The sequence below is a fragment of the Helianthus annuus genome, chromosome 17 (assembly GCF_002127325.2).
Source record: "Helianthus annuus cultivar XRQ/B chromosome 17, HanXRQr2.0-SUNRISE, whole genome shotgun sequence".
NCBI lineage: Eukaryota > Viridiplantae > Streptophyta > Magnoliopsida > Asterales > Asteraceae > Helianthus > Helianthus annuus.
Genome location: NC_035449.2, coordinates 35,464,922 through 35,486,232, shown reverse-complemented (window position 1 = coordinate 35,486,232; position 21,311 = coordinate 35,464,922). Strand labels below are relative to the sequence as shown.

The following is a 21,311-nucleotide window of genomic DNA, read 5'->3' as shown; positions in this document are numbered from 1 at the left end:
TTCGAAATAACTCCAAAAAATGGTTGTGAGAGTATAATGATAATTGCTAAAATACAACATAGAAAATTTGATTAGTTCCTCAAATTTACTCTTTTTAAATTTCAAAATTACAAAATCCATACTAATGTAATTGTTTGATCCATCGACACTTACAAAAGTCTCAAGCATAGTTGTCAAAGGCGTTAGGCGCACTAAAGGCGCATAGGCCTCGCCTGGGGCCTAGGCGCAAAGTGCAAAAAAAGCGTGGGCCCGAGAAAAACAGCGCACATATAAAGAAAATACAAAATATATAATATGCTTTGTAAGAGTAGCCTAGCCCTAGCCCTATGCTAGTAATTAGTCACTGTTCAGTTTACACTTTACACATATATTCACTCTTTATTATTTCAGTCTCTGCACATATATGTTCAGTCACTTTTAACACAGTATTTTAAACAGTAACCCACTTAAAAGGTTTGTTTTTATTTCTTTTTGTATGTCTCTCTCTCTCTCTCCCCTTTCCTGTTCTTTACCCCCTCAACGTTTCTTCTTCCTTCTCTCTCACTACCCTGCAACTCCGATCTCCGGCCACCTTAAACTCTGGTCTCCGGCCACCAGAACACCACACCACGAGCAGCTGCTGTCTTTGACCTATTTTACTCCATCTCTCCTCCTCTACGCTAAACGCGGCTGCCTAAGCCTGAGTTTATTTCAGAATCTTGCCGGAATTTACAGAAAGTGGTCGGAAGCCGTCAGAATCTGGGAATCGCGTCTAAACAAGCGCAATAATTGCGCCTCACCTGAAAATTGCGCCTAGGCGCACAAGGCGCTCGCTTTTGATAACTATGGTCTCAAGTGAGCAAGAATGCCTAACTCAAGCGCAGATACTCCTTCAAAAGATAGTCCGTTAAGATCACTTCAATAAATAAAATGATATAAGTACAACAAAACATATTTAATCCACATAAAAATATAAAATAATAAAAGAATGTTGTGTATAATGAAATATGATATACAATGGAATTAAAAAGCATAAACATGACCAAAAACACACTAAACATGAGACCATTAACACGGATCACGGGCATCAGTATTCCACCTTGTAAAGACGTTATCTAATCCTACAATTTCAGTTCATCGTAACAATTAAACTATAAACTTTACCTTCAGAGTTGTTCCGTTGGACATATCTCCAAAAAATATTACCGATTTAGCGACTGTATTCGGGATCAAAATTTTCACCATGTTCTTAACTATGCTGCATATAACTCAATTGAATAATCAACATCAAGTGAGAAACAAATACGAAGTTAGGAATTTAAAAACAATTGATTGTATTGAATCCATACTACCTGAGATATACACATCTACAAAGATATATAATATAGTAATGGAAGATGAAAAGAGAAACCGTTTAAAGAAATAGAAATCGTCAATGGGGCTATTTGGGATTGCTTATTTAACTCAAAAAGGATTTTTTGGCAAAAGAACTTATTGACTTATGACTTATCCAAAATGAGTTTTAAAAAAAACTGTTTGGATGAGCTTATGAGGTGGGAAAAGATAATATTTCATGAAAAGTTAAAAGAAGTTTCAAAAAGCCAATGTTTCCTAACTTTTCAAAATGGTTTTTTCACCTTATACAAAAAGTTAGTTTCAAAAAGTTCTTTTCACTTATCCAAACATTACTTTGACTTATTGGCTAAGTCAATAAGTTGTTTCAAAAAGATAAGCCAAACACCCCCAATATATTTTTGTCAGACTTCACTCATCTATCATAAATTATTTAAAATGAAGTCATAGGATGCATCATCTTCACTGTAATCAAAATACTTATATCAAAGTCAATAGTTTGGGATTCTTCCTTTAAATTAGAGGATAATTATTTTGGTTATTCTGGTTTTAGATAATCTTTTAAATACCATACAATACAATGTATGGATCCACCAATTTCCAAAGGGCAATACTAATCGTTCCATAGATGGCAAGATAAAAACAAAATAAGCAAAGAATGGGAATGATTAAGTTACCGTGATTGTTGCGGCACCGCTGAGAAGAGGGGAAACCATGATCCTAGATTCAGTGAGTAGAAGATTGAGTTGTGATGGGTAGATGAAGTTCGACTTTGGAAGATCTTGATTCTTTGGCAGATTGAGAGAGAGGGTCGATATTTTGTTAGGGTTTGTGAGGGAACATCAAGTGTGGTCCGGGTATTAAAAATACGTTCGGGTTATAACATAAAACGGAGCACCGCATATCTTACTATTATAAATGACCCATATTACAATACGTGCATTGAGCGGGAAAATCACAAAAAGAAGGCGTGAGGATTTGACACCTGTCCCACCAAGGTTTCTTTTATTATATTAGTAAGATTATGGTTATCAACGACAAAAATAGATTAGCTTTCTCTCCAAGCTTTGTACTCCTATATATACCGCTATTGTATCTCATTGTAGAACACACCTCAATCAATGAAATATTAGATCCATTCTCCCTATTATTTTCTTCTTCTTCTACTCTTATTATTTGCTATTAGGTTAGTTTCACAACACGTTATCAGCACGAAAGTGCTCTCACCAAGATCCTAATCCCTTCCATGAAGTTATAGCAATCAAAGTTGATACAGATTCATTCGAGCATGTTCAATAACACTATCCTACCAAAAGGAGGCTTAATGAAGATTCCGTTGATTCATACATCAGAACACATCCGATTTTGTTGGTAAGTTTTCAATTGAGTTTTTGTTATTATTAGTTTGGATCCAGGATAGGTTCGTATTGATTATATGATTGTTTTATGAGATATTCGGGAATATCCTCACCAAAAATGATATATGCATCTGAATTTCGAAACTCTTATTTTAATAATATAGTCACATATATGTTTCGAATAAAACAAAAAAAAATTATTATTAGTAATTAATTTCGATATACATGTATATTCTTTATCGTTTTCTAATACTATAGCTTAATAATATTTTAAAGAATTATATATGAATATTATTGCTTAGATGATATATTTTAAATGTATACATTATTAAATTAAATATATCGTCTCGTTTTGTTTTTACCTTCATTGTTTGTTTTCACATATCATCTCTCATATATGTTAGACTTAACAATCAAAACGTTAGATTCAGTAACATGTTTATTTTACACATTCAAAAAAAAAATTACACTATTAGCAAAACTGAAAAAACAAAAGCAATATAAAAAGTACAGTAAGTAAGTTGATGATTTATGTAACACGTAAATATTTTATTGCAACTATGTAATGAAAGAAAAAACAAACTGAATTCTATTATCCGAATAATTCAGTGATCGGTTTCGTATATGTGTTCATTGAATGTATACTTCATTTAAGAGACACTGCTTATAATAAAAATCAAGAAGTAAAGAATAAACTTGAAATTCAATTAATGGGGTTGTGAGAATTTTACAACTAGCTAAAATTGTCCTGTTGGAAAAGTTAATTATAAGCTATATTAATGTTTATTTATTTATTATTTCCATATTATAAATTTGCAACAAGGTGTTGCTTTATATTGTTGTAATATATGCATTGGGGGTTTTTCAAAAAAAAAGTTAGCATTTTTCAATTTTAACCCAAAAGGTTTTATCTTTTACATTTTAACCTCTTTTACTTTTTTACTTTTACTTTTTTACTTTTAACCCAAAGTTTTTCATTTTTTACAATTTAACCCCAACACTTTTATATTTTCAACTTTGATCCCCCATATTTTTCATCTTTCGCAAGTTTTCGTTTTACGTTTCTTTTTATATTTTGCGAGTCAACACGCCGCAAAGTGCGTGTGGGGTTCAACGTTTTTTCCCGTTTGACATGCCAATCGCAGTGCGTCTATTTTTCTCCATTTGACAAGTTCGTCGCAACGCGCGGGTCCTAAAATTTAAAGGCTTTTAGAATGTTTTCGTGATTATTTTATGAATGTTTTGTAAATTTTGTTTGGATCCAAGTAATTTTATATCATAAAAAACCTCATGAAAATCTACAACACGCACGGCAAAACGAGTCGGATCAAATATAATATGTTTTCGTGATTATTTTATGAATGTTTTGTAAATTTTGTTTGGATCCAAGTGGAGTCAGATTGTGGTTTCTTTTTTCCTTTTTTGAAAGCTCTAATTAATCTCTTTTCATTTTTGCGTTATGCCCGTTACGTTTTCTATGTATGACTCGGGTCATATATAATACGTTATGATTTTACTCTATTATTTGATCTACTTTATGTTTTGATCCAATCGTAATGTTTATATAGGTTACATTGAGTTTAATCAAATACGTCAAAATACGTGTTTTCATATGGTTAACGCATCACATAACGTTTGGACTAATCCATTCGATGCTTGCGAAGAATCCGCGCCGCAACACGCGCGGGTCTTAATGCTAGTTATTATCTGCAAAGGAACTCGTTTTAATATAATTAGTGTTCTCAAATGCTAGTGGAGATTAACATCATATCATATGGTTATTTTCATTAGTGAGTTAATTATTTCTAATTGTTATTTAGTATGGTTTAATTGTTATTTGTATTGAATATGATTGTAAATGCACTCCACCTTATATATGTTTATAATGATTACGATCATCATCATTATCATATCCCTGTCTTCACCTTATATATGTTTATAATGATTGTGGTTATCACTAATATCCCTATCAGAAGGGATAATTTAGTTACCATTCTCTTGTGTTTATGACCACTTCAATATGATGATTCTTTCTTATAATCTGGTATATATTTAAGTTGCAATAAATAAGAGATTAATAATATTAAAATTTTATGAACTTAGAGTTTAAATTCATTGATTATGTGTGCTACTTATGCTTTAGTTCATGATCTATTTATGACAATTTGTCTGTTTAGTTGGCATTGCTTGTTTCATGTGTTAAATCATTACCATGATATATTGTAATGGATCTCATATATGTGTTACATATTAACTTCATTAAAAGAATATATATGAATGGTATAAATATATGAATATTTATATGGTAAGAGATATATTTGCAAAATTGAGATCATTTTTATAAAATTTGTCACCATAAAAAACCGCTTATCCGCAAGCAATAAAAGAGTCATGTTATTTAAACATCACGAGGATGCTTGTTTATGTTTAAAAGTTGAGTGACAAATATATGTACATAAGTTGTACTTGTTATTAATTATACCATGATAAGTTGAGTGACAAAATATATGTACATGCTTGTTTTGTAAAGTTGCATGATTAATTTGAATTATATGGTGATATCTTGTAATATCATGCATTTATAAAATTTGAATTTATGTACACCTTCTATTCTATTTTATACGCACTCATTTATTATTATAGATAATATAGCATAATTAAATTCATGAACGAGTATAAATAAGCATAGACATGAAACTCTGAGGTGTCGATCTCCCAAAATCTCATTACTAATCTATATAAGGTCGTAAGATTTAAGACTGATAAATCATGCATGACTCGATTATGTAATTACTTCTCAATATATATTATATGGTGAGAAGATAATTATAAGGAAAAATCAGATAAAGTAATCTCATTTGTCACACTTGGGATATGCTCCTGAAGTAGCAGTACCATTAGAGAGTACAAAATGTTTGAAATGAATCTACATTTGTGTGACCGAGTAATGAATAAAAGCTATAAAGTTTGTTTTGGTTCGACTACATTATTTGAAGTGAATGTGACTTTATATTGAATGATGTAAAGATAACGATCATGGAGATAATATTATGATGATGAGATCGATGATGATAATTGTAATGATGTTAATAATGAGATTGACCACTAGAAGTGGCAAATTATGGGAGTGATTATATGATAACAAAAATGTGAAAATGGTAAAAGTTATATAGCATGATAGTTTGCAATAACAATGCGATGTTCTCTCGAATAATGCAACTAATACACTTACGATCGTAAACTAGAAGTTTATGTATCATGATTATTTAATTAGTTGGCATGACCGGTTAGACCACACCGAGTCAATGATAGTGTGAAATATAATGAAGAACTAAAAGATTCTTCACGTTAATAATTAGCATGTAATGTTTGCTCTTAATAGAAATTTTATATTTTGCCAAATAAAGTAGGGTGTGTATCCCTAAATATTCTGGAAGTGATTAAAGGATACGTATATCCCAACATGATACCATTTAGTGTTTAAAATCGATGCATCGTCTAAATGGTTATCGAATACACAACTTAAGGATTGTGTAATTTATGGCTTAGCTAATGATATAGCAAGTACATTGTTCCAGATTGACATATTTATTTCGGTTATAACTATAAAATTTATTTTCAAGTTACTAATGACCACTGAAATAAGTGTTTTTATTGAAGACGATCATTGAACGTTTACCACTTATTGCAAAGTCAATGATCACGAGAGCAAAAGTTCATGTTTGTATTTTGGTACATGTAATTATACATATTGTAATAGTAATTCACATCAAGCCAATAAATATAGTTCTCCTCATACAATTGGTTTTAGGTCAGGAACCAAATGTACCCCATCAAAGGTTTCTAATTGTGCGGTATATATATGTATATACAATTTAATTCATCCACCACAATGCACAAAGATGGGACCACTAAGGTGGTTGGTAATATGTTGGGTAAAAATAATTGTCTTATGATTAAATACTTAAAGCCATTGGTGAGAGATTTGCTTACGGCTCATTGGTTTTCACCTTAGTGAATGAATGTTTCCAACATTAGGGGGAGATAAAAAGCAGTTGGAAAGTGAAAAGTGAAATGAATTAGCATGTCATTTTGATCCTCATATATAAACTGTGAACCAGAAGTTCAAAGGATAGTTCATTTACCAAGATTAAAGAATAAATTACTAGACGAGTTCACTGACCTAAGTGACTAAGTAAGTCACACAAGCAACTGCGTATGCTCCATATATGATTGTGTCCTAGAGACAACCACGTATTTGTAATGAGTCTATTGCATGCTTGAAGCGTGGTAGACTAGTCGATTCCAATAATAAAATTCCTCGAAAATTGGAGCAAGTAATTAAGATGGTCAAGTCAAGGTTACAGAAAGAATATCTCCTGAAGAGACATCAGACATGATTGTTCTAGAAGAACCTCAGTTACCTGAAGATAAAGAGATCTCAATAAGTTGTATCATGTCTATAAATGCATGGAATCGAAACTAAAATCGACGTCGTTATACTTTTGTATATAATATAGCGCTTGAAATGATGAGGATCAAAGTTTAAGATCTGTCTATGAATTAATACATATAAATGATTGGCCAAAAGCGAAAAGATGCAAATAAGGCAGAGTTCAATTCTCTAATGAAATTGAAAGTTTTCGGACCAACAGTCCATACAACAGTATGTTGGATACAAATGGGTCTTTTATGCGAATCATGTGAAAATCAAATCAAGTGAGATAAGACAAAATTGGTGGCATAAGGATTTTCGCAAAAACCCATGATTGATTATAAAGAGACACATTCTCTAGTGGTGGATGCAATGACTTTCCAACATTTAATTCGTCTGGTAATATATAGAAAGAGAATGTTATGTATCTCTTGATACTAAAAGTGTACATGAAGGTCCCTAAAGGATTTGAATAATCAAAATCATGTAAGTTAAGTTCTCGAGAACAATATGATCGTTGTATACATATTTTTTTAACACGATTGAACTCTTGATGAGTTTCCTAAAGCAGTTGAGTCCATAAAGGTGAATTGAAACATCTTAACGATGTAATTCTTGTGCACCAATAAACATACATAGAAAACTTGTACCTGGTGATTGTAATATCTTAATAAATAGTGTACACACATGGTACAATATGGATTGAAAATGCCAAAAGCATTGATGGGAAAATTTATGTAGCAAAACTCCTGAAGAGTGAAAACACATGCATATTTGGATAAGATGAAATGAATTCCCTCATGGATTGAAAATGCCAAAAGCATTGATGTCAAAACCTCGAGAACATACTATATGAAGCTGACAAAATATGTACGGACTAAAATAGTCCGGTCGAGTATGGTACAACTCGAGATATTTGCTTAAAGAGGGATATAAGTTTAATTAAATTAGCCATGTTTTATCAACATTCTACTTTTAAAAGTTCACTATAATCGGAATTTACAGTGATGATGTCTAGGCATCATCGAGAGAAATTGCCGAGCTTTTAGAGGGATAATTTTTTAATGACCTTGGCATGATCTAATTATTACTCGAACTGTAGTTCGAGTATATATGTAATTATATTTTATCAATCCCTCAAGAACATCTAGAAGATGATGTTGGGATATTTTAGTATGGACATAGTTGAACCTTAAAGTATGTTAAAGGTTCTTAAGTCACTTGTTATAAGAAATGTCTATTATCATCTCCTACCAAAGTAGAGATTCTCATTCTAAAAGTGCCATCGTTAAATGCATATGTGCATTAATATGTTTTGCTAGCGATGTATGGTTATAATATCTTTCACTTGAGCTTATTGTCATGATATAGTCTTTGTCAAGCGAAGAGACATTGGAACGAGTTCAAAGAAATATTTCAGGTATAAATGATATTTGATTATATTTTATTAACCCATCAAAACAAGTTTGGTTAGTCTTGTAGATGCAAGAATGTAACAAAACACAGTCGTGGACATATGGTATTTTTGAAAGGAGAGACCTAAAGTCTCGTTAGAAGATTATACAACATTGCTCAACATAAAGGATTTCATATTAAGAGATTAAGGGATCAAGCGACAAATCATTGGCTACACAAGCTTTGAACAACTTTCAAGGAAGATGGACACACGTCACTTAAAGGATACGTATTATAATGAGGGGAGATTTATTCAAGTTGCACTCTTTTTCCCTTAACTAAGTTTTGTCCCATTGGGTTTTCTTAGTAAGGTTTTTAATGAGGCAACGTACCCGATCCATACGTATCAGGGGGAGACAATACGCACTGCACTCTTTTTCCCTTAGCTGAGGTTTTGTCCCACCGGGTTTTCCTAGCAAGGTTTTTAATGAGACAACATCTCCAAGCGTATGAAGTTGATAACCAAGGGGGAGTGTTATAAACATATTATATTATTATGGTTATCAACGACAAAAATAGATTAGCTTTCTCTCCAGGTTTTGTACTCCTATATATACCGCTATTGTATCTCATTGTAGAACACACCTCAATCAATGAAATATTAGATCCATTCTCCCTATTATTTTCTTCTTCTTCTACTCTTATTATTTGCTATTAGGTTAGTTTCACAATAATTAATCACTTTTGAGAAAATATAGAGTTTTCTTAAATGTTTTATATAATTATAGCTATTTACACTAGTACAAAAATGAACAAAGGATGCTATGGGTGTTTTCAAAAGATGCGGTTGGTAGGTTGCAACCGCATCTTTTGATTCATCTAACAAAGTCATGTATTCATTTAAAAAAAACATCGCCCAAAAGATGCGGTTCTAATGTAACCGCATCTTTTGCATCTTTCAATTTCGCAAAAGATGCGGTTCTAATGTAATCGCATTTTTAGCATCATTCAATTTCGCCCATAAGATGCGGTTCTAATATAACCGCATTTTTTACATTCTAGTGAATGAATGTACTTGACCCATTCAATAATTAATTAATTCAATCCATAAAGTCTGACAACTTGACTTTTATATACATAAATTCGAACCATTTTAACCTTAATATAAATAAACTATTGATAATATATACAAATCAACTCACATATATCTTAAATATTTATTTTTAAAAAATAAGATATTGATAATATTTTGACTACACACGTAGTCAAAGGAAGGAGAAAGAATTCAAAAGTTTGAAAATCATCATCTTCTTTCCTTTAATATCTCAAACAAACATTTCATATTTTTCATATCTTTTTCCTTTGATACTTGAAGAAACGAAGGCTCGTCAAATTTGTATCATCTTCTTCGTTTTATCTTATGTATACATTAAACTAAAGGTATTATTTCATTTATTGAAATTTTATTTTAGTTTTATTGAATATTATTGAATATATTTTGTTATATTTAGGTGAAGGTCGAATTTTACAAGTTTTTTTAGACATCTCATTCAATCATCAAGCAAAGGTATGAAATTTTAACTTTATGTGGTTATTTGTTATGTGTATGTATATTTGTGTGAATACCTTCGGTGGGTCGTAAGTCGTGTTGCACGTTAGGTCAAACGACTCGTCTATAGAGCAACAGGAGCCTACACCGATACCAAATAATGTTGCCATGAAACCAAACACTAGAGCTACATGTGAAATAAAAGGAAAAATCATCTCATCACATGCAGTTATCTTAAAATAGAATGCAAAATAATCAGGTTTGGGAAAGATAAACAAAGGCAAGACATGAAAAACTAAAAATCTTTCCATTTAGATACTGCTAGGCGTAAGTCACGTCACACACACATACATATATAGGCACAACACTAACTATATTGGACCATTTACTAAGTAATTAAGTTTTAACATGGCCGATGGCCGATGTTGTTAATAAAGAACCACGCAGCTAATGTGAATACCATGACTAGAAATTTTGAACCATTAGAGATTGGTCGACAAGCATCTGGTGTTTTTGCATCACCGATGTATCCTGGCCAACATGTACAGTTGTAGCTCCCTGTTGTATTAATGCAACGCCCAAAACAAAGGAGGTTGCTTTTATCGTCACTCTTTGACGTCTAGGAAAGAAAAATGTTCAAAAATTAAAACAAACTTTTTTACAAGTCAACTAAATAGAATAATGCATGTGTGCATTATATATATAGCAAACGAATATACAATGCTTGTTGTAGGTAGACTAGCTAATATATCTCATAACAATCAAACTATAAAAAAAGAACTTTAAGCAATTCAAGTATTCAACCTGCTTCATACCAGCATCGCGTTACTCGTATAGGTGAACTGCAATGAAAGAAACTGGCCAAACTAAGCCATAGCTAGAATAGTAGAAGCCCAAATTCTAACAGCGAAAAAATGAACCAATAAACCCTAAAACATAAGGAAATTAAGATTATACGGAAAGGCAACCAAGTAGACATCAATCAAGTAACAACATATCAAAATGTAGCTGCAAAAAATCCATTGAACATTAAAAAGATCCATAATATAAGAATAGAAAGCAAAAAAAAAAAAAAAGACACACCTTCGCAGCGACGCCAAGTTCATACATAAACACAAATCGAATAACGCATAGCCAAAATTAGACCTGGCAAACGGGTTGGGTCGGGTCGGGTCATGGGTCAAAACGGGTTCGGGTCAAAACGGGTTAATTAAAAAACGTGTTGTTTTGGTTCGGGCGTTCGGGTCAAAACGGGTTCGGGTCAAAACGGGTTCGGGTCGGAACGGGTTTGGGTTAGAACGGGTTTCGGGTCGGGTCGGGATGGTTAAAATAATGTTTTTTTTTAAGCGACTATCCATGTTTAAAGGTATTTCTCCTGAGAGCTTGTTATTATGCATATTTAATGACTCTAAAGAAGATAAATTTGTCAAAGACGTTGGAAATTCACCAGTGAGATTATTGTTCTGTAAGTTCAAAATATTTTTCACCCTGATTACCATACACCTGAAACATAACGATTCACCTGTTGTAGTATTTGAATCCCAACACCAACAATCAATGCTTGTTTAATACCAGCTTGGAAAGATCAGCCCAACTCCTCACATCTTTAGTAGACGGTTGCGGCTTGATCAGACTCGACTGAATCGGGTTCTGACCCATCGTATTATCTAAACAAAGAACTGATCTACTAACAAGAGCCGAGGCCCGAACCCCGTCACCGTCGTCTGCAACCGGGAGTGAAGCAATGGACCCGCGTCTGGATTCTGCACCACCCTCCTGGTGCAAGTAAATCCGCTGCAACCCGCCCGCTTTCTTCCCGTCTTCGGTCTTCGGTCTTCGTATACGCCAACTGCCACCCACCACCAATCCCTATCACACTATTCGACTCGCTAGGCTGAACTGTGTTTAACATACTCCTAGAAACCGGAGCAATCATGTCTTTATCTACACTAGTTGAATTAAGCGATAGCAACGGGGTTTTTACATTATCATTAGTTTCGTCCACGGATAAGTTCCCATTTTCGTGATTACTCTCTACATCCCAGTTATCGGGTTTATGCTGATCGCCATGAAACATGCTTCCGAAATTTGGGAAGATCATGCTTCCGGTTTCGTTCTGTTTCTCGTGAACACTTCCGAATAGAGTCACTATTGGATCCATCATTTGTGCATAGATGGAACATACTGAAGTGAATCTACAAAACAAGGGTTTACAAAGTTTTTGGTGATATACCAAAGAGTAACTAGCTACAGATATACCAAACAGACACCACAGAACAAAACAGAGGTTTTCAGGTTTCAAAATACAATGTCAGTGTAACAAAGTTTTTGTTTCTTGACAGTAATTGTTGACAAGAAGTACTCACAAGTGACAAGGGATATATAAGACGGAAAATCACCTGGTCATACCAATTAATACTTCATCTCTTCATCTCTTCTGGCATATAAAAAAACAGTTCTGAAATAGAAAACTAATCAGATCAACTAAATCCAAAACATTCACATAAATTATGATACTTATGATGCACATATTAATACTTCATCCCTTCTGGCATATAAAAAAAACAGTTCTGAAATCTATGAACCTAAGAATAACAATTTGGCAACTTGTTATCGAACTAGAGTTTGAACTTTATAAGTTACCTCAAAAGAGAAAGTGCATATTTCCTCCGATGGTGGCTGATAAATAACTATGTGTGTGATTCAATTAGGGTTAGGGGAGGTGTTGATGATAATTTTTGAAAACCAAATTGAAGAACGAGGGAAACTTAGTTAATATCGGAGGGAAAGTGAAAATTTTAGGAAAATTATTGGAGGTAAGACCATGGGTATGGAGGGGCGGGGGTTTGCGGCATGGGTTGACACGTGGAGTTCGAGCCCCCTTGCTGGTGAGTGACGTGTCCGTAGGGTATGGCGAGGCGGGGCGTGGCTAGCCCGGTGTGGCTTGGTCAGTTGTATTAAAATAAGAAAAATATAAAATTAAAACATGGCCCGCTATGCCCTAGCCAACAAGCAAATAAGAGTCGGTCACATAGGATCGCTAGCATGCCCCACGCCCGGCCTTAAAATCCCGCCCAAGGGGCCACGCCCAAACCCAAGCCCACCCGGGGTGGTGACTTGGGCGTTTCTCTCCAACTCACGTGCCAACCCACGCCCCATACCCCATAGTCTAAATATGGTTAGGATCCCCTTCTTACATACACACTTATTTTTTTTTTAAACTAGTAGGAAACCCACCGTGCGAGAAGTAAATAATGTTCAAAAAATGGAAAGGCGACAAAACTTACATAACAAAAAACATGTAATAAAAAATAAAACATAGCATAGTAATTTCATAATAGAATGTATGATACACGAAAGTGCATTCCTTAGTCGAACTCTCGCTCCCTTGTTTTAGCTTTGTAAATTCTTGTTAAAACTTTGGTGGTAGAACTTCTTTAACTAAGGGTATCAAAAAGTTCTTCTTTAATATATTATATATTTTCAGATGGATCGTGATTATTGGATGTATAAAATTTCGCGTGTATCCGAAATTTATACAGTGGGTGTTCGAAGTTTTATTAAGGCTGCCGAAGCAAATCGCGTAAAGAGAGGAAGCCGTTCGATTTGTTGTCCTTGTGCCAAATGTGAGAACCTTAGATATTATAACTGCAATGAAATAGAGTTCCATTTGTTCGAATATGGTTTTATGCCTCAATACCATTGTTGGTCAAGGCATGGAGAGTCACTAGTTGATTTTAGCACCTCCTCGACCACTTTAGACATTAATGATAGTACATACAACAACGACTCATTATACGTTGATGACCATTCAAATGACCCTAGTGACAATTTAAATGATATGTTAAATGACATGGAGACTAATATGGGTGATGCCGAAAAAGAAAATCTACAACAACTATTTGAAGATGAAGAAAAAACATTATATACCGGTTCTAAATTTACGAAACTTGATGCTGTGTTGAAGTTGTTGAACTTGAAGTCGAAAAACGGATGGAGCGATAAAAGTTTCACAAATTTATTAGTGCTTTTGCATGACATGCTTCCGGAAGACAATGAATTACCAGTTTCGACATACCAAGCAAAAAAGTTGACATGTCCGATGGGATTGGAAGTTGAAAGAATACATGCATGTCCAAATAATTGTATATTGTATAGAAAGCAGTATGCAAATGAACATAAATGTGTTAAGTGTGGTGCATCCAGGTATAAACGACTAAAAGATTCGGACGACGCTGATGATGATGTGAAAAAAAATGGACCACCAGCTAAAATGTTGTGGTATCTCCCCATTATACCGAGGTTGAAAAGGTTATTTTCAAACGAAAAAGAAGCAAAATTATTACGTTGGCATTCAGATGAACGTGTAATTGACCAAAAACTAAGACATGTGGCGGATTCACCTCAGTGGAGAACCATTGATAACAAGTATCCTGAATTCGGGAAGGAGACGAGAAACATACGGTTTGGGCTTAGTTCAGACGGGATGAATCCTTTCGGGAACATGAGCAGTCGTCGTAGTACGTGGCCGGTTCTTTTATGCATCTACAATCTTCCACCGTGGTTATGCATGAAACGGAAATACATTATGATGTCGTTGTTGATTCAAGGTCCTAGACAGCCAGGTAATGATATTGATGTGTATTTGTCTCCTTTAATTGATGACTTAAAAACTCTTTGGGATTCGGGTGTAGAAGTATATGATGCCTATAAGAAAGAACACTTTCAATTGCATGCCATGATTTTCTGTACAATAAATGATTTTCCAGCATACGGAAACTTGTCAGGATATAGTACCAAGGGTAAGAAAGCTTGTCCTGTTTGTGAAGATGAAACAAGCTCAACATGGTTAAAAAATTGCAATAAAACTGTATACATGGGGCATCGAAGATTCCTTCCGAAGGGTCATAGTTTTAGGAAGAAAAGAGAGGAGTTTAACGGAGAGATCGAGACCGGAACGATGAGAACACGGTTCGATGCATTTTCACGAGTTGAAAATCTAAATACTGTGTTGGGAAAAAGATCTCGTGATAAGAGTGGAATCAACTGGAAAAGAAAATCAATCTTTTGGGATTTACCTTATTGGAGAGATTTAAATGTTAGGCATTGTCTAGATGTTATGCACATAGAAAAAAATGTATGTGATAGCTTGATAGGCTTATTATTAAATATTCCGGGTAAAACTAAAGACGGGATTAATGTCCGAAAAGACATGGTACTTTTGAATATACGTAAAGATCTTGCCCCAGAACAAAGGGGCGACCGTATTTATCTGCCACCTGCTTGTTATAACACAACAAAAGAAGAAAAAAGGCAGTTCTGTCAATGTTTGCATGATATTAAGGTTCCATCAACTTATTCTTCAAACATTAAAAGATTGGTGTCGATGAAAGATTGTAAATTGCTTGGAATGAAGTCTCATGATTGTCATGTTTTGATGACACATATGATTCCTATCGCGATTCGTGGATTGTTACCGGATAACGTCCGACATACGATCAGACCCGCTAGTTCAAGTTCTTGGACCTGAGCACCCCGGACGAGCACGAACAGTATCCGGGTTTATAGGTAATGACTATGTCTGTGTATATATATGTTGAATATATTTATAGAAATTGATGCTTTTGTATTGAGTTGTAGGTCATACTAGGGTTCATGGAGGTCTATATAAAAATGTGAGCCAAGACTCGATACCACTAGTAGACACGAGGCCAACCTTTTGTGGCTCTAGCTATGGGTCTAATGGACGAGTCCACTATCCACCAATCATGGTAATACATTTTTTTGCTAAATTTAAATGTTATATATATATATATATACATACTAAAAGCGTTGAATGATTTTGCAGAGTCACACCGAATGTGAGTTGTTAATGAATATGGCTGATAGGTTAGAGACGGTGGCTTATGGTATGGCATGGCCTAGCATGTCAACGATGATAGATTCTAGCCCAATATCCGAGGGTTGTGTCAAGGTGGAAGTGGATGATATTGTTGATAAACATAAGAAGTCGGAAGTTTATTCAGTCACCAAAACAAGTGAAATTAAATTGGTTGAAGATTTGGTTCTTCGATATGTTCAATGGCCAAGATATGCAATAAAGGTATATATTTTTGTGTATGTATTATAATATAAATATATTTTAGTATATCAATAGTTACTATATATATTTTTTATAAATTGTAGCTTAAGAATGAAGGAAGACAAAGCATGTCACCTAACGCCCCCATTGTGAACTCGAGGCGTGGGTCACAGAGTCATAGAGGCGCCTCACCATTGGTAGCCGACTCAATAATACATGATGATGACACCAGAATGACTCCAGCTTATCATCCATGCTTACAAATGGTAGCTAACCCATTTATTCTTATATCTTTGGTTAATTTAGTTATATTTGTTAGTGTCCTAAAACTTTGTTTGTTATTTTAGATTGGCGAAGACGATCACCAACTTCCAAGTCAACTTCAAATCGAAGATCAAGATCTTTTTAAAGATGGTTTTGTAAATATGGTAAGTTTTCAGAAACTTGTTTATATAACAACTTGTATATATAGATGTATATTTTCTATATACATATATACGTGTATGTGTGTATACATATATTTACCTACTAATGTTTTTATAATGATTTTTAGTTGCAGCAACAAATTGTTACAAATGCTCCCATACAGGTATCCGAACCTGTAAGGGTACCCGAACCTGTACCCGAAACTGTACCCGAACCTGTACCAGCACCCAAACCTGTATCCGTACCCAAACCCAAAAAAGTACGCAAATCCAAACTTGTACCCAAACCCGTATCGGTACCCGTACCTAAACCCGTACTCGCAACTGTACCCAAACCCAAACTCGAACCACATATAAAACTCATAACCGGTTCTCAAGGCGAAACATGGGAGGATCCTAAGTTGAATTCGATCAAGCAGAATTTACGAAACAAAACCGGTCTCATTCGAGACGTAGTTGATAAATTAGACAAACTCGTTAAGCACCGCACTCACATTCGTACTTCTTCACCGCAAGGGATGTATCCCACATCCGTTCAATATCTAATCCCATATTCGGAATTGTTAAACTTATTTCTAAGGCGGTGGCTTGATATTAGCGTAATACATTCGTTTTCCATGTAAGTTGTTTTAATATTGTACAATAACTTTTTAGATATAATTTAATTTACTAACTTTATCATTTATATATATGTATATTAGGTATTTTTTTCTGTCTCCCAATTCCCGGTGTGCATTTTTTGATCCGTACAAAATTTGTGGTGCAAAATGCGAAAGTGATCCGGATGATGTGATAAAACACATCAAAGAGGTATACGAGCATCATGAAGACAAAAGATATTTTCTTGCACCTTATCATGACAAGTAATATACAATTTTCCTCAATACATACACATACACATACACATATATTAAATTGTTCTATATATTTTATTTTTTAGCGATCACTGGAAGCTTTTAATATTTGAACCAACCACTTCAAGCGCATTCATTGTTGATTCAATAAAAAAGGGAAAGTCGGAGGAAAGTTACCTCATTTCAAAGCTAATTCCCAGTGGTTTCGAGAGAACTTTTACATGGACAGTTATCAATGTAAGTTTTCTTTTTTTTTTCATGTTTTTTTTCTGGTGTTTAAAATAATTAATTGTGGATTAACTGTAGTGCTACCAACAACCGGGCTCATGGGAATGCGGTTATATGTTGATAAAACACATGTGGGAGTTTGTTGAGACAATTCAACATGACTTTATTAATCGTGTAAGTGTATTTCATATATTTAAGATATATCAGCCTTTTAATTTATTTGTATACATTTAGATATTGTGTTTTATTTGTTTTTCAGAAATGGAATACACAAGAGAAGACTTCGGGTGAGGAAATTGAATCTATGGTCGTAGACTTGATGGAGCGTTGGATTAAGGAGGTGTTTGGGATTCGGACATGAACTCCGTAAAGGTGTCTCAAGGTTAGCTCAAATTCCCCCATTTAATGTTCATTTAGTATAAAAATATGTATTAATACACAATGATCTTTACAGTTTTTGTATCCATTTAAGTGAAATTTTAAATCTCTCTTGAGAAATTTGCTATGTTAATATTTTCACCCTGAATATCAATGCATGGAATTCATGATCAGCCTCAGGTTCTTAGGTGCTGCATGGTAAATGGATATAATAAATTCTTTGTATAAATTCATACTTTTTCATCAACATTACAGGTGCTTTTAATTAACTTTGTTGGATGTAGCAAATTCGACCAGTTTTCTTGAAAATTGAAATGGGGTCAAATCCTATATAATGTGTTGTGTATTTGTAAAGTTTAAAGAAAAATTAATGTAAAGTGTTTTGTGCGTTGGTCTAAGCCGATTCGACACCCTAAAGTATATTGTATTGTGCAGTGTTCAGGTTGCAAATGAATTAGGGAGAGGAAATGCCAAAGCAGCCAAATTCTCAATTAAAGTCTTCTTGGGGACTCTTATTGCAGTTGGATTGTTTTTCTTTGTTCTCTGGTTGGTTTGATTTTTGGAAGAAAACTTGCCTACGCGTTCACCACTGATGAAAGAGTTGCAGATACAGTATCAGACCTTTCTTTGCTCCTTTCTTTTTTGGTCGGTTCAGGAAGTTATTGTATGTCAATTTCATCTTTAGAGTTATTTGTATTGTTGAAGTTCTGGAAAACTTTTGCAATATTGTGTTACTTTGAAATCTTAGTATTTTATGTTCTTGGGTTGTATTACATTTGTTCTAATTAATTTTGTTTTTTTTTATTTTTAGACAATTTGTTAATCATTGGAATTTATTGGAAATTTTTAATAAAATTTCCTGAAAATTATATATATATATATATATATATATAACGCCAACAGATGCGGTTCTAGAACCCCATCATTTGAGTATATTAGGAATAGCTTTTTTGTTAATATATCAAAAGATGCGGTTCTAGAACCGCATCTCTAAAGCATGTTATGGAAAAGTAGTTTTTTTGTTAATATACCAAAAGATGCGGTTCTATAAAAAAATGCGGTTCTAGAACCGCATCTTTTGGAACCGCATCTCTTGGCATATAGCCAAAAGATGCCTTGCCATAAGATGCGGGTCTAAAACCGCATCTCATAGCCAATTTAACCGCATCTTTTGATCAAATCTGTACTAGTGTTAAAAGAATAATCATATCTATATTCGCCTGATACATGATGTTATAGTCATGTATCTAATTTTGAGTGTAGACATTTAGACACGCCTAAACAATGCATCAGCAATGTTTCTAGAACCGGACCGGACGTTGAAGCGGGCTCTTTACCGCACAGGTCTGACAGGTCGAACCGGACGTAAGAATCGGGAGGTGTCGTAAATATTATAAAAATTAATAGCGTTAAATCTGAAAAAATATATAAAAAACGGTCCAACCCCTTTAAAAGCCGGTTCAACCGGCCGATTTCCCGGTCCAACCCCGGGTCACCGGTTCAACCTCCGGTTCAATGTTATTTTGGCCCGATACCTTGACCCGGATCGGCTAAACCTCCGGTTCCCGGTCCGAGTCTGAAAACACTGTGCATCAGTAATATTTTACCATGAAAGGTCTTTAAAATAAAATGAACAATTATTTTTTAATTACTTTGTAATATTAGCTAGGAGTTAATTACATTGTTAGTCCCTGTGGTTTGCACAAAATAACATACTTAGGTACTAATAGTTTAAAATCACCTTCTAGGGTACTAACTTTTCATTTTGTAACGTTTGGAGGTATTAACTTCTAGGGTATTAACATAGTTAGTCCCTGTGGTTTGCACAAAATAACATACTTAGGTACTAATAGAATGTGATTTTAAACCTACAAATAACATTAATACCTCCAAACGTTATAAAATGAAAAGTTAATACCCTAGAATGTGATTTTAAGCTATTAGTACCTAAGTATGTTACTTTGTGCAAACCACAGGGACTAACTATGTAATTAACTCTATTAGCTATGAGTGGGGTTGTGCAACATTTTCAATTTATTGACATGACGTAGCTACATGTGTCGAAAGTGAAGCCTTTGTCTAGTTTGGTGATCATTTACAAAGAGTTAAGTTGTATTGCGCGTTTGTAGTGTAGTTCATTTACATTTTCTTTGTATTATGCAGGTTTAATACGGTTGTTAACATACAAATGACTCCTAACTACATCATCATAGGGAGAGTACACAAAAAGAGACAATGGAGATAGATGGAAAAAAATTGTATTTGCACTTTGTGAGGATGACAAATGAACTAGACTGAAACCCAGAAATTTTGGATAGGTATTAAGGTATTGAATAATTTTAAAACTTTTTTATTGGCATTAGGTGATACCTAACCCAATCATATGAAATATATATACCCTTAACCCAAATCATATATGTATGCATTTATTTCCGTTGTACTTTGGTAATATAGTAATCTACTAACTTTGATAATAACATCATATAAAACTTATAATAGTAAAAACTAGTGGGTTATAGCCGCGCTTCGCGGCGGGGCGGCCCGATTTTTGATTCGATATAGCAGTCGAAAGAGAAAACTTACAAGATAAAGTCGTTGTAAGTACAAAAATATGTCGACACGTGTTTTACATCTACCGGAAAACTTGATTACAAAAGTACTTACAAAGTTAAAGGGTAGTTAGTGTCAATGCTAAAAGTTGAGGAAATACAAAAAAAAATTATGTCGAAATGTAAGTCAACTTAAGTTTATATCGACACGTAAATAAAAATAAAGACGTAAAAGTCGATAAAAAAAGTATTTAGAAAGTTAATGACCGTGCAAGAGTCAATGCTGAAAATTAAAGGTTAAAAGTACAAAAAAAAAAGAAAAAGACAAAAAAAAAGAAAAAAAATCACCGACTACAAAAGTATTTAGAAAGTTAAAGGGTTGTCAGTGTGAATATTGAAAGTTGAGAAAACACAAAAAAAAAATTATATCGAAATGTAAATCAATTTAAGTTTATATCGACACGTAAATAAAAATAAAGACGTAAAACTCGGTTAAAAAATATTTAAGAAGTTTAGGGGTCGTAAAGGTTAATATTGAAAGTTAAAGGTTAAAAGTAAACAAAAAAATAAAAAGACAAAAAGACAAAGTCAAAGATCAAAAAAAAAAAGAAAAATTAGTGTAGCACTATTCATCCATACGTTTCAAATTAATACATACTAGTTGTAGGACCCGTGTAACCACACGGGTAGGTTTAGTAATGATCGAAATCAAATACTAAAAAACAG

The 21,311-nt window shown here is 33.8% G+C and overlaps 1 protein-coding gene across 4 annotated transcripts; it reads right to left on the bottom strand.

Moving 5' to 3' along the window:
- Positions 1–10,357: 10,357 nt before the first annotated feature.
- LOC110925228 (monosaccharide-sensing protein 2-like) lies at positions 10,358–12,835 on the bottom strand. Of its 4 annotated transcripts, XR_002584456.2 has the most exons (5): positions 12,713–12,831; positions 12,469–12,527; positions 11,592–12,264; positions 10,874–10,911; positions 10,358–10,688 (listed from the first exon to the last, which is right to left on the bottom strand). XR_002584456.2 is itself a non-coding variant. In XM_022169194.2 (3 exons), the coding sequence occupies exons 2-3, from the start codon at positions 12,474–12,476 to the stop codon at positions 11,784–11,786; spliced, it is 489 nt and encodes a 162-aa protein (XP_022024886.1). In that variant the 5' UTR covers positions 12,477–12,527; positions 12,713–12,831; the 3' UTR covers positions 11,015–11,783. The 4 variants fall into 4 exon arrangements, 1 of the variants encoding a protein (XP_022024886.1); XR_002584455.2 differs by lacking the exon at positions 11,592–12,264 and having other exon boundaries at positions 10,874–10,998; positions 12,713–12,835; XR_004885961.1 differs by having other exon boundaries at positions 10,358–10,911.
- Between the last annotated feature and the right edge of the window lie 8,476 nt (positions 12,836–21,311).